General features: G+C 54.1%; 1 protein-coding gene across 1 annotated transcript; it reads left to right on the top strand.

The window, feature by feature from the left end:
- The first annotated feature begins 22,239 nt into the window (after window positions 1–22,239).
- On the top strand, window positions 22,240–27,043 carry GOT1 (glutamic-oxaloacetic transaminase 1). The gene is made up of 9 exons (XM_054072040.1): window positions 22,240–22,430; window positions 23,054–23,235; window positions 24,038–24,161; window positions 24,396–24,508; window positions 24,703–24,807; window positions 25,341–25,491; window positions 25,626–25,791; window positions 25,924–26,066; window positions 26,355–27,043. Exons 1-9 carry the CDS (start codon window positions 22,316–22,318, stop codon window positions 26,492–26,494), a joined length of 1,239 nt encoding a protein of 412 aa, XP_053928015.1. The 5' UTR covers window positions 22,240–22,315; the 3' UTR covers window positions 26,495–27,043.
- The last annotated feature ends 2 nt before the right edge of the window (window positions 27,044–27,045 follow it).

Here is a 27,045-nt window from a genome sequence, read left to right as displayed (position 1 = left end):
CTCTGCCCGGGAGAAGCAATAACAATTAGTAACAATTAGCTCCTGATCGGTGTTACATATCACCGGCCGGCCCGCCGCCGCCCGCCGCTGGGCCGCGGTCCCGGGGAGGTGTCAGGCGGCCGCGCTCCTCGGGAGCTCCGCGGCGGGGACGGTGCCCTCGGTGGCGGCGACAACGGGGGCTGCGGGACTACAGCCCGGTGTGTCCGCCTGCCCGGGGACCGAAGGCCGCCGTGCCCGCAGCGGGATCCAAGACGGGGCCCGCGGGCACGGGGAGGCCGGGCCGGGCGGAACCGGCGCTTCGGGACGCCTTTCCCGGCCGTGGGAGCGGCTATCCCGCCGGGAGCCGCTCAGTCGTGCAGCCGGCGGCAACGGAAAGTGCTCGGGGAACCCGCACCCCGCGGAGGGGGCAAGCCGCAGCCGGTCCCGGACACGCGTGGGAGCATTCCTGCGTTATCCCGGCCGTTGCTGCGGCTGTCGGGCCCCCCGCCGGTGCTCCCGGTGCGGGAACCGAGCCCGCGCCACCCCGCTCTGCCGGCGTTCATTCCCCTTTGGTGGGGCCGGATCGCGCCCGCCTCGGCGGGACACGAGCAGCGATTCCCCGGCTGGGGAAGCCGAGGCGGCGGCGAGATGCTCGGGCTCGGTCGCGCTCCTCGGCTCCGGCCGCCCCGATACCGGGGAGAGCGACCGAGCCGGGGCAGGAGCCAGGGGAAGGCGCAGCCCCGGTACCTGCCGGCGGGTGTCACCCCCGGGATGAGGCTCCGGGGCTTTCCCGAGCCGGCTGGGCTGGGGTCACCGGGCTATTAATGGTTATTTTATTTATATCATTAGCGGCGTCCCCTGAGCTCTGTTTACAGCGGGGCCTTGTTGTCCCGGCCGTTCCTGCGCTCTGTTTAGACAAGGGATTATTGTAATGGATGGAGCTCGCCGTGCGGATGCTGCAGCGGAGCCAGGAGCCCCCTCCCGGGCCCGGGGCGGGGGGAGCAGCCTTCGCAGCTGCCCCGGGAGCTGCAGCCGGCGGCCGGGAGCGCGGCTCGGGGCGTTGCTCTCAGCCCCAGGGCTGCTAATTGCTCCATTAGCCTGGCGGGTGCCGAGTGCCGGAGCCGACCCCGCGCTAATGGCCGTAAACAAACAAACACGCTAATCCGACCCTGTCTCCAGCCCCGGTGCTCGCGGGGACGCGGCTGCGGGGGGCGCCCACCTGCCCGGTGCCGGTGCCGGTGCGGCCCCGCGCCGCCGGGAGCTGCCCCCCGCGCCGGGCTCTATTTACACAGAGCCTGCCCTTGTGTAAACGCTGCGCGCCGTGGTTTATCTCAGGGCCCGTCTGTTTCTCGTTCTCTGTCAGCAGCGCCCGGTGAAAGATGGCCCTTTCCCAGGGGCTCGGTCCCTGATTTATGTGAGAACCGCAGGGCGGCGGGGACGCCCCCGCACGGCGGGGCCGGCGGCGCGGAGAGGCGGCCGGACTTGGGGCAGCGACCCTCCGGGGGATCCCCCCGCACCGGCCGACACCTGCCGGCAGCGGGACCGCCCGCCGCCACGCTCAGTCTCGCCCCGCACCGAGTCCCGACCGCCCCGACGGCAGCTCCCGGCGCCATGTGCGCATCCCCGCGGCTCCCAGGGTAGCGGACGGCTTTTATCCCAGGCCCGCCGCTTGCCCAGGAGTGACGCTTTTCCATAACTTCTTGAAAAGAAATGTTCCCTTTATTCCCCAGGAAAGCAGAGGCTCCTGCGGCGCGGGGCAGCCGGGTCCAGGCAAAGGATGCTGCGCGCTCGCCCAGCTGTCTGCATCTCCTACTGCCCCTTCCCAGTCCTGCCCGGGAAGTGCTGGCACCGTCCTGCCCACTTGGGTCTTCCAGGTGGCACCTTACTCCACCTCTCGGGGTCTTGGAACCCTCTGTCTTGGAGGCTTTGACAAGAACCAACCATGTAACGTCCATTTTCTTTACAAATACATCACTGCAAATATTTGCTTTTCTTCAATATTTCCTTGGTCCATTGGTATTGGCTAATTTACTTCTGCTTCACAGTTCTTCCCAGGACAGGGATGTACCATCTGGAAATAAGTCCTAAACCAAAGCCTCGCTGAGAAATGTGTTATCTGAGGGTCAGACGCAGACTTTAGTGTTCTGAAAAATGCATACGTTTCTGAGGTGGGAGCTTGATTTGATGAGTACCAAAGCTGTGTGTAACATGGAGTGCTCAGCACTTTGGGAGATAGACGTTGTGCATGCAAGGGTGCTGGTCATTGCAGCAAGGGGAGGTTTGGACACCAAAGGAAAGGCTGTCCTCGATTGTAGTGCCTGATGCACGTCTGGAACTGCAGCTGATGCATTGAGCTTGGTGAGAACCAAATTGCAGGAGCAGGTAAAGGTCATCCTACATCTGAAGGATAGGAAATGTCAGTGCCATTGACCCCCACCTGCCTGCTTTTATTTGACATTTCTTGTGCACAAAGTATACGTAGGCTTTCACAAAGCCATCCTGCTGCAGAACACAGCCCCACAACTGTGGACGTGCAGAGAGTAGAAAAACATCTCTTCCTCTGGAAGAGAAGTTGTCATAAATCACAGTTTACTGCTCATGCAATGAGAAGGTCCCATGTTGAGGCTTCTGCTGTGGGACACTGCCACAGACACACCTACACCAACCCCTTGCTAGTGCAAACCCCACAGCATTTCTGAGAGCACCTTTGCCCCGTGCTTCAAAAGCCTTTGCTGCATGTTTTCACCCAGGAGGTCAAGAAGCAGGGCTGAAATTCATCCTTCAGCAGAGGACCAACACGAGGCTTACTCACTGCTCGCATCCACAGGCCTGTGTAGCACTTGCATCCCATAGGGCTTAAGTGGAGCCTAAGTGGACTCTGGGCCTTGCACTGGCGACCTGCCCAGCGCTGGATTTCAGCTCCGAGCCCAGGCCTGCAGCTCTGATTCATGCACATAATCCTGCTGAGGTCAGCGGGTTTCATCCTGCTCCCACCGCAGCTTGCGGGACGGTTCACACGAGAGTGGCAGGGTCAGGCTCTGTGTTTGCATACACTGTAGAAAATGGAACAATTAAGATTAAACCAATTAAATTTTAACAGGTCTGGAAAGCGTTTTATTACATAATAAACAGAAGGGATTAGCCATGTCGGGCTTTGCTGCATGTGTGCTGGCGGAGCGGTTCCTTGCTGTCCGCAGCACTTGGTGTTCCTCAGGGCTGGGGACCTCCCTGCGCTGCTGCAGGGCCGTCCCGCTGGCAAACACACGGGGCTGGGAGCACAGCTGCACGCTGGCTCCTGTTCCCGTCCAGCGCCTTCCCCTGAAGCATTCTGGGTGCAACGCTTGTCTTAGCCTGAGCAAAGCTTTTTCTAGAAGAAATTTTGCAGGTTGTTCAGTGGCTACTTCTACAGGTGTCCTTCAGGGAGAAAGAAGCGCTTGTGCTTCTGTCAGGCATGCTGGTGAGGAGCAAGTGCCCGGGCTGGGTCTGTGTGAGGTGCTGACATGTCTCGTCTTGGAAACAGAGCTGATAAGTTCCTCTTGTTTAGGGTATCTGCCCAGCAGCCAGTCCCCACTTCTCTCCCTGCTTAATCAAGATTCCTCTGGCTGCAAGCAGGGCTTATTCCCATGCGGATGAGGCCATCCTGGGAATGGCTACCCCTGGAACTGGCAAATCTGTGCCAAAAATGACACACAGCTGTGGATTTGCCAGGGTGGTTGGGGCTGAGGAAGGATGCAGAAACTAGCTTTGACAGGAACTGTGCTGCAACCTTGGCTGAGCGCATGCGCAGGGCTGCACACAGACAGATACCTGTCTGTGGTGGCACTCACCTGGCTCTGCTGGTGCTCGTATATAAGGGGTGCCACAGGCTCCGAGGGGCACCCACAGCCAGGGACTGTTGCACAGCTTCATCTTCTCAGCCATAACTCACCACTGGCTGCCTCAGCAGGGTTGTGCACAAATATCTCCCCGCCTTGAAACAAAGCTCTGCACCTACCTGCAGCCAGGAATGAGGGAGAAAGGCAGGGGCTAGGAAACCTCATCCTTTCTGTCTCTGCTGGGTAAACACAGGATAAGATCCTGGCAGGCTCCACCAAAAGGCATTTTGCTCCGTGCTTCTAGAGGCCACGACAGGCCAGCATCTGACTCCATAGCAGGTTTTTTTCTGGAAGCAGAATGGTTGCTGCAGGCGGTGACTGTGGCATGTTCAGGGGCTGCGAAGGCAAACAGCTCCCTGGCTGAGTACCATGCCTGGAAAAGTTAATGGTGAAGTGTGCGCTCAGTCTGTGCACATCGAATAAACACTCATTCTTTCATTTTCCTTTAAAATAGTCTTCGTATCTTGCCAGGGCTGCTCGTGTTGCTCCCTCCCACAACAGCTCCTCACCGATGACTGCAGTATAAATAGAGCAGCCCTTGGGTCCCACACGCAGGTGGGCAGGTGGGATATTTGAAAGCTTCTGTTAATAATTTATCTCTGAGTCCGCCTAATGAATTCTCCTCGTAATTACTGCACAGAAATTGTTAGTGTATCCTGATGATTCAGAGCTTTCTAACAACAACTCTGAACTAAATTATAAACTGTTTTTCTATCTTGGAGTGGAGACTTGAGAGAGGATTCCTAATTGTTCTCATCCCCTCAGGGGCCGGTGCTGGATTATCCCACACAGGCTTCTCTGCAGACTTGTTTTTAGTCTATCAGTGGGCTGTCTGCCAGACTGAAGGGATGGGGAATTCAGTTTTCCAGTTTTAAATCCCCCCCTCCACCCTTCCATTCCACTTACACCTCTAAGGAAGACCATGGATTAGAAAGGATTTGCCCTCATGGGGCTTTAGTTTGGGTTTGTGATGACCTGTCCTTAAAAGCTTTGGTTCTTTTTTTTATCCCCATGTAAACCTGACTTCTGGCTTTACACTGGGAATGGGCAGAAGTGAGGTGCTGTGTGGTTTGTAGAGCAAAGATTTCCCATTTCTTTTTACATACCTGTGTTTAAATGGCATTTCCTCTTGGAGAGAATGGCATCATGTGAAGGACAAGCAGGTGAGGATGGGTGAGAGTGGTGTTTCAGGAGCTGAACTCCTCCTGCCTTGGTTGCTGTGCTTTGGCCATGCATGCGAAAAGCTGGATGGGCCCAAGGCTCATCCAAAATTCATACCTGTGCCAGCAGTGATGGTGCTGCCTGGGTCTCTTGATGCAGCTCCTGGATTGTCTCAGTGCCACTAATCGTCCCAGTGCACCAGAGGCCTTGAGCAGCTATGCTGGGCCACCATCACCCAGGAGAACTGGGATGCTCTCCCGAGGACCCATCCTGGTGCTGTTCCCCAGGACAAGTCCTGCACTGACAATGACCTGTGCAGCGATACCGGGTTAGGCCAACAGTCACACAGCACTCAGGCCATGGTGAAGTCGGCCAGGAGTTAGCAAGGGGCCAAGGCATCTCTTCCCTTCCTCGTTCCTGCTTTGCCGGGGAGGCAAGAGGCCATGCTGCCGGCCATGCCCCATCCCACTGGAAGCGCCGACGCCTGTCTGGCTCCTGGGACACCCCGCCAGCCCTGTCCCAAGCACGTCCCCCACGCCCAACAGCAGTGAGCGGGCACCGTGCCGCATCATGGGGCCGCACAGACCCAGGCACTCTTCTCCAAACATCTCTCCCTCCGCACACTCGTGGTACCCCCGTGGCTCACCCATGTCCGCCCCGCGCACCCGCCCTTGCTGACGGTGGGGAAAGTCAGAGCCGTGTCCTTGCGCTGACCTTCGCCTGACCTTCCAGTAACGCTCGAGAAACCCTCGGAAAGGCTTTCTCATTGTGCAGCCCCAGGGTTTCCAGGGAATTAGTCAGCAGGCTGGAATTGTGCTCTGTGTATGTGACCCTCCCACCCCCCCTGCCTCTCCCATCTCTGGAGCCGGACCGGTCCAAGAGATATGTTGCCAGGGTGACAGCGAGGTGTGATGGATGGACAGAGAGTGGCTGTGGAGTGGCAGGGCCACTGGTCAGTAACCCAGGGCTGTGTTTATAAGAAGGAAGAGGCTGTTTCCTGGAGCTAACATAATGCAGCTCTAAAAAAGGCAGGGGAAATACATCATGCGAGGAGAGCGCAGCCCTGGGAGGGGAGGGCCGCTGGGGAGCCCAGCACCAAAGCGAGCCTCCAGGTCAAGGTGCCTTTGACAGGGGCCTTTTTTATAGGCCATTTGCGTGAGAGTTCGCTGCTGTTTCTCTGCAGCCCTGACAGCAGCTCAAGGCCCAGATGGGGTTTGGGGAGGGTCTAATCTAAACTCGCCGCTTTCCAGCCCTTCACTTGCAGGACCCACTGATTTATTTGGAAATAAATACTCGCTGACTATTGTTCCACAGAGTGACAGTCCCCCCTTCCCCAGCATGGGTCCATGCCTTCTCCCGTGGTAGACACATGGAGGGGTGGGGAACTGGGGAAAGACCCTGGTGCAGAGGGAGCAAAGGGCTGAGCCCACAGCCCCCACCTGCCCCTGCCTTGCCAAGCCCCAGGATGCAGCAATGCTCATAATCGTGGTCCCTGCACAGGGTGGGGACCTAGGGCATCACTCAGCACTTGTGGTGCCTGGGCTAAAAGCTGGGATGGAGGTGACCAGCTGGAAAGGCAAGAGGTCATCTCACTGTCTTTCCCAAATGCCAGCCACGGTGCTTTTCCTCCCTTTATTTGCACCACAAGTGTGCAAGGTCCTCATGCCCGATGCCAGCATCTCCCCCACTGTGAGGCTAAGGGCTCTGCAGCCCCACACACCCACTGCTGTGACCACCGTGAGGTCATCCCCACCCCTCGTGTCACCTCTGAGCCCTGCAGCCACGCTCCCCCTCATGTCACCCCCTCTGCCGGAGGGTCTGGCCACGGTAGAAGTGGTGGCTGCTGGTGCTGCTGACGGGGGTTTCCCTCTCTCCCCATGGGAGCTGAGCCCCCCAGGTGGGCTGGGGCACCACTGCTGCCTTACCCTTCCTTGCTGCTGCTCCTGCAGCTCTGCCCTGCCCTTGTGTCCTCTGGGATTTTACCCTTGCAAACTGGAGAGCAGTGCCCCGGGAAACAGCCCCCCATTTTCCCTACCAAAATAAATAAATAAATAACCAAATTAAAGCATTTCAGAAAAGAACTCTACAAAAAGAGGGAAAAGAATCTAGGCTCACCCAGCTGTAATTCCCACCATTTTCTACGCAGGCACAATTTGCTTGTACTACAACTGAAAAATTATTGAAATGTTGAAAATCTTTTTTTCTTTATTCTACAATTTTTATTCTTACAGCCCTTTAATATTATTAGTTATATTACATTTAGCTTTTTTTTTTTTTTTATTTTACAAGAGGGCCAAAGCTTTTAAAACTGTCAGCATAGGGAAGAAAAGAGAGGAGGAAATCTGGAGTGAACGTCAGGGGTCTTCAAGCAGCTTCAGGGCAGGGAAGAAAAAGAAGGCAAGGAAAACATGAAAACAGCACTTCCAAGTTCTGAACAGCTTTCTGGATTAGGAGACAAAAAAAATGATTCAAAATATCCCATTGAGAAGTTAAATGAAAATTGGTTTTATAGACTAGTTATTTTTTGGCAAGAAAATTTCCAGTGATTTTTATACTGAATAAGTTTTGTAAGTAATTTTTCACAATGTTAATAATAATAATAATTCTATTTCAATAAAATAATAAAAATCCTCAATTTCCACCTTGCCAGCAAATATCTGGTTCAGTTTTGTCCTCACTAGCACAGTAGTAATTTTTTAAGTGGAGCTTCGTTTTTGGAGCATGATTTTGCTTTTCTCTCTTTCCTTCGGAAGAGCGTTCTATCTTCAACGTTGTTCATGTTTCCCCTGCTCTAATTCATGCAAATACTGCCGCATGCACAAATTCCTCAATGAGTTCAGTATTAATCAGCAAATAATTTTTTTTGCAGCCCATCCTGTGTCTAAAAGCCACTTTCTAAATAAGTATTTGATGAGTATTTGTATATTTAATATTTGCATTGTTCTAAGTGACTTTTAACATTAGGTTCTCTCACCCACTTTCGGTTCAAATTAGCACGTTAACATGCACTTATATTTGAATTTGTGTTCAGCTTGGATTTTATACAGCTGTTTTTTAACAACTTTCAAAAAAAAACCGATGCATATTTTGGAGTTATTTGGGTTTGTCAGACATATCCGTCACAGCTGCTGGTGCCGGGGAAGGCGATCCCTGCTTCTGGAAGCCCCGTGCTGGGGGGCAGTGCTGCCCGTCCAGGGGGAGATGAACCAAACTGGTCCCCGCGAAGCCCCAGCCCCTCGGCACGGGTGTCGTGGTGCTGCTGAACTGCAGCCCCCTGAGATCAGCCATGAGCACAGGCTGGGTTTTCAAAACTCTGTCTATTACCGTTTCCACAACCAGTTCTTGCTGGATTTGCGTCAGCCCCGTGGCACCCCTGGACATGTGCTGCCCGGGGGAGAAGCGGGGCTGGTCTCGGAATAGAGGGGCTTGTCTTTCCAGCTCTGCAGATTCGGGCCGCCCAGCTCCGCTGTGAGTGTCCCCAGGTGGCCATGATATTTCTAAAGGACTTGTCTGAGGGTCACAGTAAGCTCATTAGCTAATTCCCTTATTACACAGCATCAACTGAAGCATGTGTGTTTGGACTTTCAGGCAGACTCTTCTCACCTCTCTCCCCAACTCGCCTCCTCATTACTCCCTTTTCTTTGTTTTAGCTGAGAAAATGGGTTTTAAAAAGTCCCCTTGGCCCAGACATTTTGGGTGTGCGCTCATCCCTCCCTCACTGGTCCCAGTCTTGGGATACCCCCAGTAAGAGGGGCTGGGGCTGCGCTGGGCAGGACCCTGCTTGCCCAGCACTGCAGCAGGGTGCTCTCACCTCTGCCAAAGTGGCTTTTCGGGCCCGTTCACATTTCCCTGTCAGTCTCGGAGCCCAGCCAGGCGAACGTGCTTAAGGTTTGATTCAGACAAAGCAAAGCGTGGGGAGTTTCCCTGGGAAGGAGGCTGCCTTGGTGGGATGCAGCTCTTTGCAGGGTCGCCTCAGGTTTTGAGAGTGTTGATGGGATCTTGCACCTTGTTTGCAGAGAGACACCAAGACCCTTGCCCCTAACCCAGAACCCTGTGGATGCTCACCCGGAGCCAGGGGGTCACAGTGCTTGGGGCCAAGGTTTTCATCCCCAAACATGGGGAGCCTGGCGGCCTCTTCCCTCACCGCCTGCTCCAGGAGAAGCCCGGTCACAACCCCTGCCTGGGGAAGAGGGATGGACCCAACATCCCACCCTCTTCCTTCTAGGAGGCCACATGCTTCAAAATCCACCTCATGCCGGCGCTTTCCGGCCCTCTGTGAGAATGTACATTTTGTGGCTCCTTCATTGACTTTGAAGAATGTCCCTTTATTCACAATGTTATTTCCTTTAATCACTGTGAGGTTGCAGGAAATCTTCTTGGAAAATTGTTTCAGATTGGCTGGAATCACCGTACTGTCGCAGGGATGGAAAACTCACTTGAACTTGTTTTTATTTTACCCTAAAAAGTCACTGTCCCCAGAAGGTTCAGATGTATTTGGATAAACATGTGAGTTCCGAGGATTTAGTTGTTGATGAGCAGTTTTTTTCTCCCCTTCTTTTTTTTTTTTTTCTTCCCAAATGAACCTCTGTGGCTTTCCAAGTTCCTGAGCTTTACTCAAGACCAGGGGTCCAGAACTAAAGGAAAACTGGACCATTGGTATAAACAGATTGAAGAGAGGCAAATACATCATTAAGGGACTCAACATGCGAGTAGAGATAACGAAGTAGTAGGTGACAGTTTTGGCCATCACCTAAGAGCTGAATCAACTGAATTTTCTACATGAGGATATCTGTGCTGGCTGACACAGGAAAAACAAGACATGCTACATCTTGACTTTTATGGGAGTTCAGTCCCATTTCCACATGAAAAATCTCGTGAGCAATGGAGAAATGTGCCCTAGGTGAATGTGTGGCTACGTGAGAGCACATCTGTCTGGAAAACCGTGTTGAAGAGGCAGCTACCAGTGCCCAACCCTCGACAAGGTCTGGGTCTAGGGCTAATCAGTGCTTTCTTCAGTGATTTTTACCTGCAGCACTAGTCTGTTATGGCCTGCAAGAGTGTTTTTTCTTGAGAAATTGGAGAACTCTGAAATAAAGCTGTTGATAAGAACAAATACAGAGCTTTTCTATGTGGGGAATGAGCAAGGTTGCTCTGTGGGAATGTAGCTGGAGGTGACAGTGAGTCTTGCAGGGAGCATGAGCCAGCAGCAGCCTGAGTGAGCAGAGCAAAATCAGACCAGGACATACAAACAAGGTGTTTGTAAGACACCTGATGTGATCCTGTCCCACTTAGAAAGTGTTATTCTGAGCGCTGAATCCCACTTGGGGCTCAGCGTTTCAAGTTGCGGTTCTTGGAGAAAGACCAGGGAAGAACAAGATCAGAAATTCAGAAAACATGACATACTGGAGAAGGCTGAAGGACCAGGGTAGCTTGGTATCAAGACAAAAATGCTGCAGGGGAATAAGATAAAAGTCTTTACATGCGTAAAGCCTGCTACAAAGAGCGAGATAATGGGCTGTTCTTTGTTTTCAGGGTGGGTAGAGAAGAAGCCATGGGCTCACCATGCAATGACTGCAGTAAAGGAGATTAAAACTCGTTTTTCTTGGAAGCTGTCTTCACCACTAGAGGCTTATTTTAGGAAGAGTTTAGACAAAAGCTCCACCAGGAAAAGTTTGCCTCGACTCGGGGCAGGCAGACAGGCTAAGTGACCTTTCAAGGGCCTTCCAGGCTTACTTTTTATAATTCTGTGAATATGGATACTTTTTAGACAGAGAAGATAATTTTGCCTCTAGACAATCTATTCAAGACTGGTCCTTGCCAGGTGTGTTTTTCTTCAGCTGTGAATGTCGTCCAGGTTTCCATTATCTCCATCAGCTGTTTTTGTTATTCAATCCTAAGCATTTTTTTTTTCCATCTGATTTTTTCTGCCCATTTCTGTACATCCTTGTCATCCTGCTTTTGCTGGAATGGCCATATGCCCTGTGTGATCCCCCTCAAGTCATCACAAAGAGACCTTCTCTTACCCTGCAATGGACTATATGCCTATACTTGGGATCCAAAAGCATCCCGCAGCAGACCCCATCTCGGTCATCATCTGCCTGGTGACAGACTCCTGGTGTTGCAAGCTCATGTCTCACTCCTGGTATCAAGCCCATCGTGAGGCCCCTGCGGGTCATCCGTGGGCTGGGTGTTTTTCTCTTTCTAAAACAGGACTAGCAACTGTTGTCCCCCTCCATCTGTGGGTTTGCAGACATCGACTGTTCAGTGTTTACGCTGAGGTCGTGTAATGGGAATTTTTCTACGCATATTAGTAACACGTTGTATTTTTACTCATGATGTTTAAGATCGGAGTTAGTCATTAGATCACCTATGCTGATTTCCCCAGCTGCCTTGTCTGGTTACTCTTTCTAGATCCAAATAACTTGGGGTTTCACTAATGCACAAAAGCGTCTTGTCTGGAGGAGCGAGGGAGTTTATGGTTTAGTCTTACTTAACCGCTGATGGTTAATCCACTGGCTAATCAGCATTGCTCAGAAAATGTGTGTCGTATTTCTTATGCAGGTTTCTCTGGCTTTTAATTTCCAGCCATTGATTCTTGTTCTTCCTTTTTTTGGCTGGAATAAAAGCACTTTAACACACGGTATTTTCTTACTACAAGAGTTCCTGTGCATAGCAGTCAAATTTCTTAAGCTTTTTTAAGAAGAAAACAGGTTGAGCTTGAATTTGTCACTGTGGGGTGCGTTCTCCTGCCCTTCTGCCTTTTCAGTTGCTGTTTTCTGCACCCTCTCTCATTTCACAGGATAATTTTGGCCTCAGGAGCTCTGTCGGCACAGCCCGCTGGCCGGGCCTTGATCCATTGAGTTTTGGAAATGTCTGAAGATGCAGATCCCATCGCCTTGCTGTGTCCCTGTGCCAGCACTCAGCTGTTAAGCCTCCTTCTGTCCCCCGCCTCCCAGCCCACAGCTCCCCAGTCTGGCAGCAAGAATGCTATGGGGGGTGGTGAAATGGGGAGGAGGGGGAAAATCACAACTCTGGCGCACCTTTCATCTGCATCTTTTTAAAATGAGGCACCAGGCTAGTCAGAGTAGCTCAGAGCTGGCATCCCATCCCCTGCTGTGTAAGGCACTGCCTTGTAACTTCTATTTGCTGTTCTCCCAGCTCTGATGTCTAGGGTTGCATTCGCCATGTGGCCCTAGCATCGAGCTCACATCTAACTGCTCACCCTCAGGACCCCAAACTAACTCAGCACCAGACCCCTGCCTTAGCCTCTGCTACACAGAAAGATAGCCCACTTTCTTTGCTGACACACTTGGCGTTCGGCTCAGTCAAAACCCGTGATGGGGTGACGCCATGCCCTCTATCATGTGCTGGACTGCAGCCGAGGTCGGCAGCCTGTGCCTGTGCTGGGTACCCGTAGTCCAGAGATGACCTTTCTTGACACCATTTCAGCAATATCTTCCTCTTGAGAGCGACTTCTGGAGACTGGTCATGATGTAGGTAATGGGTGGGCAACCAGCATTGATCAGTACAAATATTTAACTGAAATATTAAGTACTTAGCATGTACCCAAGTGTCTTGTACCCACAGTCTCACTGCTCCCTGTTTCTCTGAAGCCATTTTCTTTTGATCCTTCAGGCAATCTGAGTCCCTGCTTGAGTCTCACAGACCAATCTCTGTGTTTCCCATTTTCAAGCAAGATCTCCTCAGAAGATCCTATGAAGACAGCTATGGACTAATAATATCTTCTCCATATATGGTGCATTTCATCCTCGGTTTGTGCACAGCTGTGAGCATGCGTTACCCTCCATGCCACATGCAGCCAGCTCCTCGCCAGACAGCGCGTGTTATCCAGCCCAGCCCAGCTGCATGCTGCAGGGATGCAAGGCTCAACTACAAAACCAGGTACACTTTGGCCAGGCCCCTGTTTTTCCTTTCATGCAACGTCAACCTTGGACGAGTTCGGCCTGTGCAGTGTAGATGACTGCTAACACTTACATGTGCTTTTATAGTGTAGCATTTCAAAGGGCTGGTTGCAAGGAGGTGCATGTACATTTCCTGTACGTCTGGCCAAAAATCCTGTACTTGAGAGCGCCGAAGAACCCTACAGTTTTGCAGAACATGCCATTTTGATGTTCACAAAAGACAAAGTGTTGCCAAAACCTGGGGAACAGTGGGGAGGGTGCCAGCATTATTTTCCTGCTCCTTGGCTTCGCTCAGTTTTAGTTCTCACTCTGCCCCTCTGTGACCATCTGGCTGGCTTGTTCCTGCATTGTGTGCATCCCAGCCCTGTGAGGGACAGTGACAGGATGTGCCCCAGCTGAGATGGTTCATTCCCAAGTGCCAGCTGTGCCATCAGGGTCACATTTTCATGCCGATCAGCCCCCTCAAATCTGCCCAGGCATGCCAGGGGCTCTCTAATGGCCAGCCAGGAGGACAGATGCAGTTGCTTCCAGGTCTCCTCTCATGACATCCACCAAGTCCCCTTCCCTCACTAATCTTGTCCTTCTTTCCAAAACAATTACAGAGGGCTTGTTGGTTTTGGCACAGACTTTTATTTACAAATCCCATCCTGCTTATAGCTTATGATTTCTTTATCCTCTAGATGTTTACAAAGCTCCATTTCTTAATATTTGTGCCATTATTTTACTAGGGACCCGTGTGAGCCTTTCCAGACTGTAATTGTCTGGCTCATCCTCTCCCCCACCAGCTCTTTCTACAGAAGTGCACATCTCCTTGCTGTCCCTGCCTGCACAGGATGCCCAGTGGGGCAGGGATGGGCAGAACTATGGGCAACAGCAGAGGGATGTGGGAAGAGATGTGCAACAAGAGCCTCTGTCCTGCTGTGTCCCACTGCCCACATTGAGTGTACACTCTGGAACCCCTTGTTGCTGCACTTGGGTCAACAATGTCCTGTAGTCTTGAGCTCTAGGTAGACATCTCCTGTCCCGCCTTCCCCTCTTTCCCTCCCCCCACACTGCTCCTAGGCACAGGGCACAGGTGCACATCCCTGGCCGGGGGAGTAACCCCTCAGTGGGCTTTCAGCTGGTTGGGAACTGTGTCCTGGGAAGGCAAACAGCGGCAAACCCAGCACTGTGATTTTGGGGTCATTAGCATGGTGCAGACACAGGTCAGTGTCTTATGCTGTGCATGGCTCTGATGCTGGTCCCTGCCCCTGGGCTGCCTGTCATAGGGGCTTGTTTGACTTTCTTTGCCACAATATCTTGCAGTCTTTAATCTGTTTATCCTCCTAACCCCACTATGAGGTGAAGGATAGTTATCCTCATTTCGGAGGTAGGGAACCGAAGGGATTCTTTTCAAATGCAGATCAGTGTTTAATGATGCAGAGATAAAGATTTTAAAAACACGCCCAAAACACCGTACAAAGTGTAACTGAGCTGAGTGTTTCTGCAAATCCCATTAAGTGCCTCTGCCTTTTTCAGCCGCTGCTGTTTTGGGGCAGAACTTGTGCAGGGACCTGCAGAGATGCCAAGCAGGCTCCAGCCTCCAGGCCCATGAGCCAGGCATGGGTTGGGCACAGGGAGGCAGCGAAGCCCCCGTTTGCCATTTGTTTTCCCCAGGTGTGCTGGGGGTGTGCTTTGCCACAGCAGCCTCTGCTCAAAGCAGGTGCTGAAACCTGAATTTCACGAGTGCATTAGATCCTCAGCTGCATTCGGGGATGAAACTTAAAGCCTGTTTGGGCTGCAGGTATGTGCATAAAAGCGAAAGATAGGGAATATGAAAGGGTGCTTGTGCAGCATCCCTCTGGCTGTGCAAAGCAGGCAGCGCCGACCTCGCTGCATCGCTAAAAGAGCGAGCAATAACAGCAGGCTCTCTTTGCTGCTTGGGCAATTGATATCTACAATAGATCTGGTTAAAAACCCCAAGCTGTGGTTTCTGCTCAGTGATCCTGGGAGAAGTGTCAGCAGCTGCTGCACAAGCCCTTCTCGTCACTGGCCGGAGAGGTTTGGTGTAGGTCTCCCTGCTGCTGCTCCGGAGCAATTGTTGCTGTGCTTGTGGGAATGCAGTGGCTCCATCTGCAAGGAGGTCAGTGCTTTTGTCTTACTGCGAGGAGTTTATCTCTGTGGATCTTGCCTGCTTTCCTGGGTCAGGCTTCACCTCCGCTGTTATCAGCAAACGCAGGAACAGCTCAGTCCAGAGACAGGCTGCATAGGAACCTCTCGACCCCCTTGCAGGGGGAGGCAGCACTCTCACATCCCTCCCACACTAACGGGCACAAGCCAGGCCAGAACCCAAGGGCCGGAGATGTGATGTGCACGGTCCTGTGGTCACTGTTCCCACTGCGCCTTTTCAGCGACATCATTCCCATGCACCCTGGCAGCACGGGATGCAGGCAGGGAGCATGGTAGTGCGCCTGCAGCAGCCCCATACTCAGAGCACAGCCATGCATTTTGCAGCAGTAGCTGCAGTTGGCAGCGAAGATGGAAGCAGCAGAGCCGCTGGGGCTCTCCCCAGTCTCATCTCCATTTGGGTCCTCTACCCCAAAGACAAGGAGGACAGATCCTCACCTGGCAGCACTGGTAGCACCGATTCCCCCTTCCCTGCTGGGCTGACCCAACTCAGCGCACCCCCCCTATCCCAGCAGCTCCAGCCGGACCCCTCCAGCTGTCTCCACAAACCCAAACCATTAGCATTTCCTGTTCAAACATTTCCAATAAATAAATGGAGACATCATGCCACAAGCCCGCAAGTGACCCAGAGGCGGGTCCAAGGCCGGGATGGACACGACCACCCAGCGCCCGACCCCCTGGCTGGGCGCCAGCCCTGCCTTTGTTTGAATTCCCGGGTGAGTAAGCGCTCGGCTGACGCCAGCCAAAACGCTGTAAGAAATTATTTTTTATATTAAATAAATTGTTTTCAGTAAATCTGCTCCTACAACAAGGTCCAGAAGCTACCCGCAGCACTGGGCTCCTGCAAGGGAGCTGGAATTGTCTTTGCTGGCCTTGTCTTGGCCATGCCAGGGCACACACTCTGCCCACAGGGGTCCAGCTGGGACCCACTGTGCTACAGATGTCTCTGTCCCACTAACCCCGACGTGCAGCTGGGCTCCTGCAGCTGCCCAGCAGCCTGGGCATGCTGCAGTGGAGCAGCTTGCTGTGACACATCACGTATCTCTGTCCCGAGGCACAAGCCAGGCTCACTGGTAAGGGGACAGAGCCTTGGGCACAGGGCTCCCTGCCTCTGCAGCGTTCCAGTCCCTGGGGCAGTCAGCTATCTCCCCACATCAGGCCTCCCAAAACCAGCTTCATTTGCTGTGCAGAAGTCCATGTCTTGACCTAACAGTGCCTGTCTTGCTCCAAGGCTGGGGATGCTTAGGGACTAACAGCCTGGACTTCTCTCCGCTGGTCCTCTGCACCCTTGGGAAACCATTCCTCCTCCACCAGGGTGCCAGACATCAGCACCTGGACCGCTCCCGGGACATCTGCCAATGGGTGCTGGTGCAAAAGGAGAAATTAGGGGAAGGCAGGTCTCCAAAATATACTTTCCCAGCTGCAGTGGCTCATGCTATGGTGACAACCAGCACATCCCTTGCCCCTTTCAGGGCCAGCATTCCTTGGGGGGTGCCTGTGCTCCTCCTGGGAGCCTGGAAATGAGTGTATGCAGAGGAGGTAAGCTTGGCTATGGGGTGGGTCCTGAGTGATCCGTGGGCTGAGCTGGGACTCCAGGAACACCAGTACTAATGTACAAAATGGGTTTAAATAGAGAAATGGTGAACCTCTGGCTGTGCCCAGGCAGCAGCGATGGCAGGAGAGGTTTGAGCCTGATTGGGTCAGTGGATATGATCTTTCTCAGGTGTGCAGAGGTTTTGTCCTCACTGCTCTGAGTTGTCGCTGGCTTCCAGCTGGAAGCAAAGATGATGTATCTGGAGCTAAGCAAGTTTGTCATGGCAATTAGGGAAAATATCAGGAATATATCTTCCATTAATTTTTTTTTAATTACGTTTTGCTGAAGCCAAAACTTCCTGTGGAAACCTGGTGTTTAAAGGGAAAATTTTGCTGTTGAAATTTTCTAAAGCATTTAAAAAGGTTAAAATGTTCTTTGGAAGAGAAGGTGTAGATTTTCTGCATCAGAAGGCTTCATTCAGTGGGGTGCTATGTGACGGCATGATAAGACTTCAGAAATTGAAATGCGGTGAAACCACATTTTGATTGATTTAGGGAGAAACAATAAAGTCTTTTCTGATTTGGAATGATTTCATTTCATTAGAGCTTCTGCCTTGCTCAAGGGAAACTCCTGTTGTGCCCATCTATAGCAGGTGAGAAAGAAGACGGGATGTGTCAGGGGACAGGCTGCTGCTATGATTGTGGTGCCCAAGCAAGTGCCTATGAAGCACCCGCATGTTCACCTGCGGCTCATCAGAGTGGGAACTAAATTTTTTTTGTGCTGGTGGGTGAAATCTTTGGCACTCCCTGTGGGTGCGTGTGCAGTGGGTCTGGTGGGACAGGAGAGTGGGAGATGGGTTCTTCTGGGCAGCGTGGCCAGGGCTTTAGCTTTAAGGGCACCTATGGGCTGTGTTTGGACACTGCCCAGCCCCAGACACACTGTGGTCCGAGCTGCTGCTGGTGCCCCAGCGCAGCAGGAAGGCAGAGGCAGGGGTCCCCTTCCAGCCCTTGATGGTGCCCCTCAGCAGGACTTGAAGCCACGGCTGCCACTAGGATTTGGTGCCATTAGCACTTGTAGGTGCTGACAGATGGATGCGTCGAAGGGCTGGTTGGGGCCGGAAACTCCTGATCCCTCTTTATCTGCCCCTCGCCCTGCTCTCTCATCTCCCCGTCACGCTCTCTGTCTCGCCTGGTATCTGACGCTCCTATTCCTGTGTCTCCCCAGCTGCTGGAGGACTGCCCATCCCTTTGCAGCACCCCATGGCCAGGCACCAGCCCCATGCTCTCCATTCCAGCCTCAGTGCAGGGTTCAGTACCCCCTCTACCCCAGGGACCTGCTGGGCTCACTGCCTGCAGGAAGCACCAGTCCTGAGAAGAGAGGGGAGGCACGTCGGGTGCCCCCATCCCATATCTGCATGCTAAGCATCAGCCACAGTAGCTTGCAGGTGCCTGGATCTGGTCTCCACAGCTGTGATGTATTGCAGGTTCAAGTGGGAGGAAAGGATCAGGCCCAGCTCAGCATCATCATGTGCACTGAAGAGGTCAAGGAGGCTTGATTCTGTTTAAATGTGCTGCCTGTTCCTGGACCAAGGTCCAGCTGAGTACCAGCTCAATAACAGTCACAAGCCTTTCACTTGCCTCTCCTGGCATCCTCGATCCCCATCACTCCATTGCAAACCCACTGCCCCAGCTGGGCAGAGTGGCAGCGGGGGGGTGGGGGTGTGTGTGTCAGGATCCACATTAATGTAGCTTCCCCTAAACACACTGCCAGAGATCAGCTAATCTGATAATTACAGCAACAAAAGCCATTTAGACAAACCATGACCTGACCTCGGGAGCTTGGAATGAAAACATTTTACCCTCCTCTGTCTGGATCCTGCACTGAGAAAACATCTGTATTCAGAGGACGGCTGGGAAAACAGCCCCTGCGCAGCACCCGCTGGGAACAGGCACAGCTCTGCTCCCTGCCCGCACGCTGCCTGCGCCCAGCCTCACCCCAGATGGCAGCGCAACCGAAATGCTCCCTGTGATGCCGGGTTCAAAGATGACCCAGTGCTGGGTCGGGTTCTTAGGCCAGAGGGGTGCAAGGGTGGATCTTCCAAGGCAGAGTGAAGGGGATGGAGTGAATGGAGCATATCTGCACTCTCACAGAATTTTTTTTTTTCCAAGCTCATGTGAGACTTGATGGTGCAGGAAGAGGAGCACCTGGTTCCCAAAGATCTCCGTATCTCTGCAGCAGCTGAAGCTCTGCAGGAGCCAGGCTGGCCTGCCTTTGGCTTGAAGGAGGGCCTGAGTGCGGGGGGCCGTGCCTGCGTGGGGCAGGGCAGTGCGTACCCAGAGGGCTCCTTTGCTCTGGGTAAGGTGTGCAAGCCTTCCCCTTGAGTGGCAGGTCATTGCTGGCTGTCAGTCAGAGGTAGGAGATGAAGCAAGGAGGGATGCCTCAGGGCCAGCTCCCATGTTTCTCCTGCTTTTACATACATTTCAGTGGCACCCTTTGTGTAGGCTGGGGAGATGAAAGCTCAGGGCCAGAGGGATCTTGTTAACACACAGCTACCCGTCTCAGGGGCCTGGCGGCCTGCTGCTTTGTGCCTGTCTGTCTCGTTCCCATATCTGTTCCCAGCGGAGCCCTGCTCTGTGCCACCAAGAGCAGGGGACACCGGCCGGGCTGGGCGCACCAGCAGGTAACTGCTGCTGGGTCAGCGACCCTGGCTTCCCTGGCACGGGCAGCAGCACAGACAGTCTCCACCAGACCAGCAGCTCTGAATTTATGCTGCCCAAGAGCCCCTGAGGAAGAGGATCTCGACAGTGCTGATTTGGGGAATTGCATCTTTTTTCCTGCAACTGGCACTGCTCAGCCTGCTCTGGCGGTCCAAGCTTGGCAGACAGCATCCCTGCGCCTTCATGACTTTCCTGCTCTGCACTGGGAAAGGGTTTGGCCATGTCCCCAGATATCCCAGTACTTTTCTTGGAGAGTAGTAGGATTAAAAACCAGTAAGTGCAGCAAGAGCCTGCCAGTCTGGGGACTCCCCAGGACTTCTGTCTGCTCCAGAAATTGGATGCTCTAAGCAGCCTTGATCAGCCTTTTGCATTGCAGCATCCCACTTGAGCAATGTTTTACTCCTTGTGAGGGAAAACACCGCTCACACTGTGGTGGCTACCCTCATTCACCTCTGATGCCCTTGTTCTCATCAGCTGCTTCCCCACTCAACACTCCAGTGCCTCTCATTCAGCAGCCTCCACAGACCTCAAGAAATCCAAGTGCTCTTCTTCTGGTTGGGGTTAGAGTTAAGCTTGGGGTTAGAGTTATGCTTATAGTTGGAGCTAAGGGTAGGATTAGATTTAAGGTTAGGGTTAGAGTTAAGGTTAAAGTTAAGGTTAGAATTAAGGGTAGGGTTAATGTTGAGGGTGGGGTTTAGAGATGCCCTCACAGCACCTTGACAAGGTCAGGCATTTGCAGGGGTTCACAGCTATTTCAGGGAGCAGACCTACACCTCTTTTTGGGTTTTCATGCAGCCTTTTCTCAAGGCTTGATTGAGGCTTTATCTGAGTTGGGCTAAAAACCCCATGAGGGCCAAGGCTTTGGTCTAGCACTGCTGTCTTGCTTCTCCGCCTTTCGCCCCACACTGTTTTCTCCAAAGGCAGCAGCGTTGTCACGCTGCTGTGCCACCGGGCAGCTCTGCCTCTTCTCTACTCTCATGCTAAGCAGAAAGTGTGCTGGGCAGTTCTTCCAGGTGCTGCCTGGAGCTGGAGGAGGTGAAGGCTGCACCCCCAGGCTCCCTCCCAGGCAGCTGGGCTGCAGAGCCACCTTTGGCAGGGACGGGGGTGAGGAGCCAAACAGGTTTTCAGAGGGATCTTGGCTGGGTTAACAAAGGGAGCGTATGACACGGGTTGTCTGCAAAGCGTTTGGGGACAGCGTGGCCGTTCTTGCCCCGTATCCCTGTGTTTTATGTCATGAGGGGCAGGGGGTTGTTGTTCCCAACGCCCTTCCCACGTCCCTCGAAGCCTTTCCCAGATGCTGCAGGATCGCGGGAGGATTCCCACAGTCTTCAAAAGCCGCTTGAGGCGGGCGGGGGTTCCTAACGGAGCCGTCCCGCTCCCCGGCGACGCGGGAGCCGCCGGCGGGATGCTGGGGCAGCCCGGAGTGCCGGCGCGGGGCGGTGCTGCCCTCTGCCGACACCCGCGGGTCCCGCAGCACCCACCGAAGGTCGCGACAGCCTTGGGAAGCGCTACGCTTGCGGGAAGGGCGCTGTTTGGCAGCAAAGCGCCGGGAGAAATTCCCTGCGGAGAAGTGCAAGGCCGTGCCCTCGGAGAAGGGTCCCGAGCGAACAAGTGATCCCGAACGTTTCCCGGGAGCTGGAGGCGCTGGCTGGGAGGGGAGATCCCCCACAGCTGACCCCGGGGTGTCTCCGGGAACGAGAGGGTCTCACGGAGCCACCGCCCAGCGCCCTTTCCTGCAGGTTGCTGCGGACCGGGAAAGCGCCTTAAAACCCTGGGCAGATGCACCGGAGGATCCTTGAGACCCGCCTCCCGGCGCTCTCCCACTGGCACCATCTCACCCTCTCCGCGCTGGCACCATCCCGGGGCTGTCGGGCATCCCAGCTGATGCCGTACCCCGTGGGACCGTGCCGAACCCCGTGCACCGCACCCCGAGCGCTGCAACTCAACAACGCTGCCTCGGGCACGGCAACCCCGGCACCGCCGCGGGCAGAATCATAGAATCACCAGATTGGAAGAGATCTCTTGGATCATCGAGTCCAATCATTCCTATCTGCCACTAAGCCACGTCCCTGAGCACCTCGTCTACCCGTCTTCTAAACACCTCCAGGGATAGGGACTCAACCCCCTCCCCGGGCAGCCTCTGACAGTGCCCAGTGACCCTTTCTGTGAATTTTTTTTTCCTGATGTCCAGCCTGAACCTCCCCTGGCGGAGCTTGAGGCCATTCCCCCTTGTCCTGTCCCCTGTCACTTGGGAGAAGAGGCCACCTCCCTCCTCTCCACAACCTCCTTTCAGGTAGTTGTAGAGAGCAATGAGTTTCCCCTCAGCCTCCTCTTCTCAAGGCTAAACAACCCCAGCTCTCTCAGCCGCTCCTCATAAGACTCGTTCTCCAGCCCCCTCACCAGCTTCGTTGCTCTTCTCTGGACACGTTCCAGAGCCTCAACATCCTTCTTGTGGTGAAGGGCCCAGAACTGAACACAGGATTCGAGGTGTGGTCCCACCAGTACCGAGTCCAGGGACAGAATCCCCTCCCTGGACCTGCCAGTCACGCCGTTTCTGATATAAGCCAAGATGCCATTGGCCTTCTTGGCCCCCTGGACACACTGCTGGCTCATGTTCAGTCGCTGTCAAACAACACCCGCAGGTCCTTCACCTCCGGGCAGCTCCGCGGCCCCGCGAGGGCTCCGCTCCCCTCATCAGGCGCGGCCCCGGCCACACGGGGGCGCCCCCCGCGCCTCGGGCGTCGCGCCCCCAGGCTGGGGGGGAGGGTGGCTCCGGGCAACGCTACCGCGATTGGCTGCGGCAGGGAGGCTGCGCGGCTGCCATTGGCTGGTGTTGGGGGCGGGGCGGCGTGCTGCACGCTGATTAGTTCCTGCGCGCCGAGGCCCCGCCCCCCGGCCGTGAAGGTGAGCGTCTCCTCCAGGCGCCGCGCGTGCCGCACGGAGCGGAGGGGCTGCGGCGCCATGGCCGCCTCCATCTTCACCGCTGTCCCCCGCGCCCCGCCGGTCGCCGTCTTCAAGCTCACGGCGGATTTCAGGGAGGACGGAGACGCGCGGAAGGTCAACTTGGGCGTGGGCGGTGAGTTCGCGGCCTTCCTGGGGCGGCGGGGCAACGGGGGCGGCCGGTGTCCCGAGGGGCGCGGCGGCACCGGGGCTGGGAGTCACCGCGGCAACGGGGGCCACCGGGGCTGCGGTCACCAGGCAGTGCGGTGGGAGGGGACAGCGGGAGTCACCGGGGCTGGGGGTGACTAGGACAGCGGGGATCACCGGGGCTGGGGGCATCGGCGTCACCGGGGCTGCAGTCACCGGGCAGCGCGGTGGGAGGGGACAGCGGGAGTCACCGGGGCTGGGGGTGACTGGGACAGCGGGCATCACCGGGGCTGGGGACATCGGCGTCACCGGGGCTGCAGTCACCGGGCAGCGCGGTGGGAGGGGACAGCGAGGTCACCGAGGCTGGGGTCACCGGGTAGAGCGGTGGGAGGGGACAGCGAGGTCACCGGGGCTGGGGTCGTCGGGTAGAGCGGTGGGAGGGGTCACCGCGCAGCGCGGTGCGATGGGGCAGTGGAGTCACCAGGCAGCACAATGGGAGGGGGCAGCGGGGTCACCGGTAGACGCCAAGGTCGTTGGGGTGTCGGGTGTCCCGGTCACCGGACCCGGTGTCCCCTGCCTGGGCGTGGAAGGAACGGGTGTCTGTCCTGGCAGCATACCGTACGGATGAGGGGCAGCCATGGGTGCTGCCAGTGGTGAAGAAGGTGGAGCAGATGATTGCCAACGACAACAGCTTGAACCACGAGTACCTGCCCATCCTGGGCCTGCCCGAGTTCCGGGCCAATGCCTCCCGCATTGCCCTGGGTGACGACAGTCCTGCCATCAAGGAGAACCGGGTAGGTGGTGGGCAGGGAGCGTGACCGCTCCATGCTGGGATAGCTGCTGGGATCCCTATGTATGTGTAGCAGACCAAGCAGAAGAGCTCGAGTCTGCAGTAACTGCATGAGGGCAGAATTTGGGGATTTTCTCTGATGTGGACTTTGCTGGTTGTAAATTACCTGATGATGCCACGTACTTGAAGCTACGAGTGCAAGTAGTCACATTTTTTGGGAAAGACTGATACTGAAAATGTTGTATCAAGACAGAACATGTGCCATGATCGGAAATTGTTTTTTCCTTCATCTTTTAATGGTTGCCCCAGAGGAAACTGAAGTTGTATAACAGACCACCTTTCCTGACATAAGCTACTAGCCCCGCATCTGTCCTGTGCCAAAAAGTCACAGGGATAACTGGAGTCTATTGGATATTAGGAGAAATTGCTTTACTGAAAGAGTAGTGAAGCATTGGATAAGGCTGCCCAGGGCAGTGGTGGAGTCACTATCCCTGGAGAGGTTCAAAAAAAACCTGTAGATGTGGCACTTGGGCACATGGGTTAGTAGGCATGGTAGTGTTGGTCTGATGGTTGGACTTGGTGATCGTGGAGGTCTTTTCCAGCCTTAATGGTGCTATGGTTCTATAAGGTTTCAGGCTAGACCCGAGCACTGAGGGAGGTTGAAGACCACTGGAAGGGCATGGTGTCCTGGCTGGCGTGACCCCAGGGAGCATATCTGGGATCCTGTCTTGCTTTTGCAAGCGCCTCTGTGTACTGATAGCCAGTTGACCTGGGTGGACCCTGCTGCTAAGCTCTTTCTGTTGCAGATTGGAAGCGTTCAGTCCTTGGGCGGGACAGGTGCTCTGCGTATTGGCGCAGAGTTTCTGAGGCGGTGGTACAATGGAAACAACAACACAGCAACCCCAGTCTACATCTCTGCTCCATCCTGGGGTGAGTGCTGTCATTAGTGCTGCCACCTTCTTGCAGGGAGCCCTGTGGGCTAGTAGGCAAGAGAGGAATGGGAAGGGTCTGGGCAGCAGGAGAGGGGGCCTTCCTCTTGCGGGTAAGGGAAGCTGAAGTATCTCCATTGTGTACATTGGTGAGATTTAGGGGGATACTGGGACTGGAAAAGGTGGCTTGCTGGAGGTGGAATCTGTTTTTCTGAAAAGTGATTTATTTCCTCAGAGAACCACAACTCTGTGTTTGTGGATGCTGGCTTTAAAGATATTAGAACCTACCATTACTGGGATGCTGCCAAGAGGGGTCTGGATCTCAAGGGGCTGCTGGATGACATGGAGGTGAGTAAAAATAGCATGGGACAGGTGAGCTTGATGCTGTGCTGTCAGCAGCTAGCTGGGCTGTTGTGTGCTGTGCCTGAAAGTGGATCTCTGCAAAAGAAGTTGCTGTTGCCCAGAGCATCACGGAACCTCTCCCCTTGCTGTGGGTGCCCAGTCTTGTCCATGTGTATGACCAAGACCTACTCTCTCCCCAGAAAGCCCCAGAGTTCTCCATCTTCATCCTCCATGCCTGTGCACACAACCCAACGGGCACAGACCCTACTCCAGACCAATGGAAGCAAATTGCTGCTGTTATGAAGGTATGGGCCAATGCTGGGGCTGAAGCAGCGCTGGGGGGACAGATTGAGCAAGCTGGAGATGGACTTGTAGGGAATGACATGAAATCTGGTGGAGCTGGAAGAGTCTTACAGGGCAGGTGTTGAAAGGGGGAGCTGGCAGATACTGGTTATCTGCACTCAGAGAATAGAAGCATCCCAGTTCTGTTTGTGCCTCCAAATTCTTGCTTTCGCACTCTGTAGCATGGGCTGCAGTGAGATTTCTTATGCTTGAAAGATTATCCACAAGCCCCTGTTTTTCACAGGTACTGGATAGGAGATCATAAGGTGGTGCATCTCTTGTGCCTGTGTCCTCAAATGCAGTTTTCTCCTGTATTTGACTCTTTCTTGACTACTTTGAGTAGAAAGAAAATGTCCCAGTCTGGTGTTACTGCCCCATATTTCTCTTCTATTCACCAGAAAGCCCAATGATTAATTTTTCCCTCCTACGGGACAGTGGGGGTTAGAGTGAAGGTTGTGGGGAAGGGGTTTCCCTCTAACACTGTTCCTCCTTGCAGCGCCGGTTCCTGTTTCCGTTCTTCGACTCAGCCTACCAAGGTTTTGCCTCTGGCAGCCTGGACAAGGATGCCTGGGCTGTGCGATACTTTGTCTCCGAGGGCTTTGAGCTCTTCTGTGCACAGTCGTTTTCCAAGAACTTTGGGCTCTACAGTGAGTGTCTGGCAGTAAGCTGGCCCAGTAGCATCATACCCAGACAGATGGGGCTGGCATGCTGGGGGGTGGGAGAGCTCTGCTTTGCCCTGATGTGTGGGACCAATGGGTCACATCTTTCGGCTTGTCCACAGATGAACGTGTAGGGAACCTGACTGTGGTGGGGAAGGACGCAGACAATGTGCAGCGTGTGCTTTCCCAGATGGAGAAGATTGTGCGCACCACTTGGTCCAACCCTCCGTCCCAGGGAGCGCGCATTGTGGCAACTACACTTTCTTCCCCACAGCTCTTCGCTGAGTGGTACGTGTTGCCAGGATTGGTGGGAAAGGGAAGTCGGTGGTGGGGAGCTGTCTGCCTGAATGCTAGGTTTGGCTAAATGGCTCCAAACCAGACAGGTGCCTGTCCTCATGCTCTGCTTCCCACTTGCTGCAGGAAGGATAATGTGAAGACGATGGCAGATCGGGTCTTGCTGATGCGGTCAGAGCTCCGGTCTCGCCTGGAGTCCCTTGGGACCCCAGGCACCTGGAACCACATCACAGAGCAGATCGGCATGTTTAGCTTCACAGGCTTGAACCGTAAGTACCAACTGACATGGCAAACAGAGGACTGACTGGGTGAGGACAGTTTTGCTGGGGGTGAACTGGACTGAAGCAGTCCAGGGCAGGAATCTTTCTGGGACCTCACTGGAGTCCTGGTATCACTGCCGCTGTGGCTAGGCAGGAATGAAACATCATGCAGCATTTTAGTGGCCACTAGTGGAAGTATTCTGCCTGTTGTGGAAGATTCAAGCAGCTTTGATTTATTCTTGCTTTTCTGAGCTTGTGGGGTCACTGCTCTGACCTGATGTCCAATTGTTTCCCCAGCTAAGCAGGTGGAGTATATGATCAAGGAAAAACACATCTACCTGATGGCTAGTGGACGCATCAACATGTGTGGCCTGACTACCAAGAACCTGGACTATGTGGCCAAGTCCATCCATGAAGCCGTCACAAAAATCCAATGAAGCACATGAACAACCAAACTTACATGAAGTCACCAAAGCTGTAGTGTGTAGTCTGCGTCTTTATCTGCTCATGGCTTGCCTTGTCCCACACCTCTTGGGGTTTAATAAAGATGGGAGCAGTAGCTCAGTCAGGGATAATCATCTTTGGACCTTTCATAGGAAATACCCCTTGCCGTGCAGTAAGCCAGTGCCCCCAGGAGGGTAGGGGCAGCATGAGCCGCCTCAGCTCTTGTTTGACTGACAGCAGCCTGGTCTTCAGGCACTAAGAGCTGCATCTTTAGCACATCCAAATCAACTCCATGTAACTGATCACTTTGATCGAGGTGAAGTGCGGTGCCAGTGCAATGTGCTGTGGGATAACAGCCCAGTTGGCTGGGATCTTGTATGGCTTGTGAACTAATGTCACTCAATAGTATTTTGGGGAGGGTGAAGCTTTTGCTGGCTTTTTCCCCACACAGTTCTGAGCCTTATGCGAGCAAACATTTGTAATTGTGATAATTGCTTCTTTGTGTTGCTGACAGAAAATTAAACCTCCATCTCTGAATGCTACC

This window comes from Cuculus canorus, chromosome 7, assembly GCF_017976375.1.
Source record: "Cuculus canorus isolate bCucCan1 chromosome 7, bCucCan1.pri, whole genome shotgun sequence".
NCBI classification, from domain to species: domain Eukaryota; kingdom Metazoa; phylum Chordata; class Aves; order Cuculiformes; family Cuculidae; genus Cuculus; species Cuculus canorus.
The sequence above is the reverse complement of the archived record's forward strand: the minus strand, read 5'-3'. Positions and strand labels throughout refer to the sequence as shown.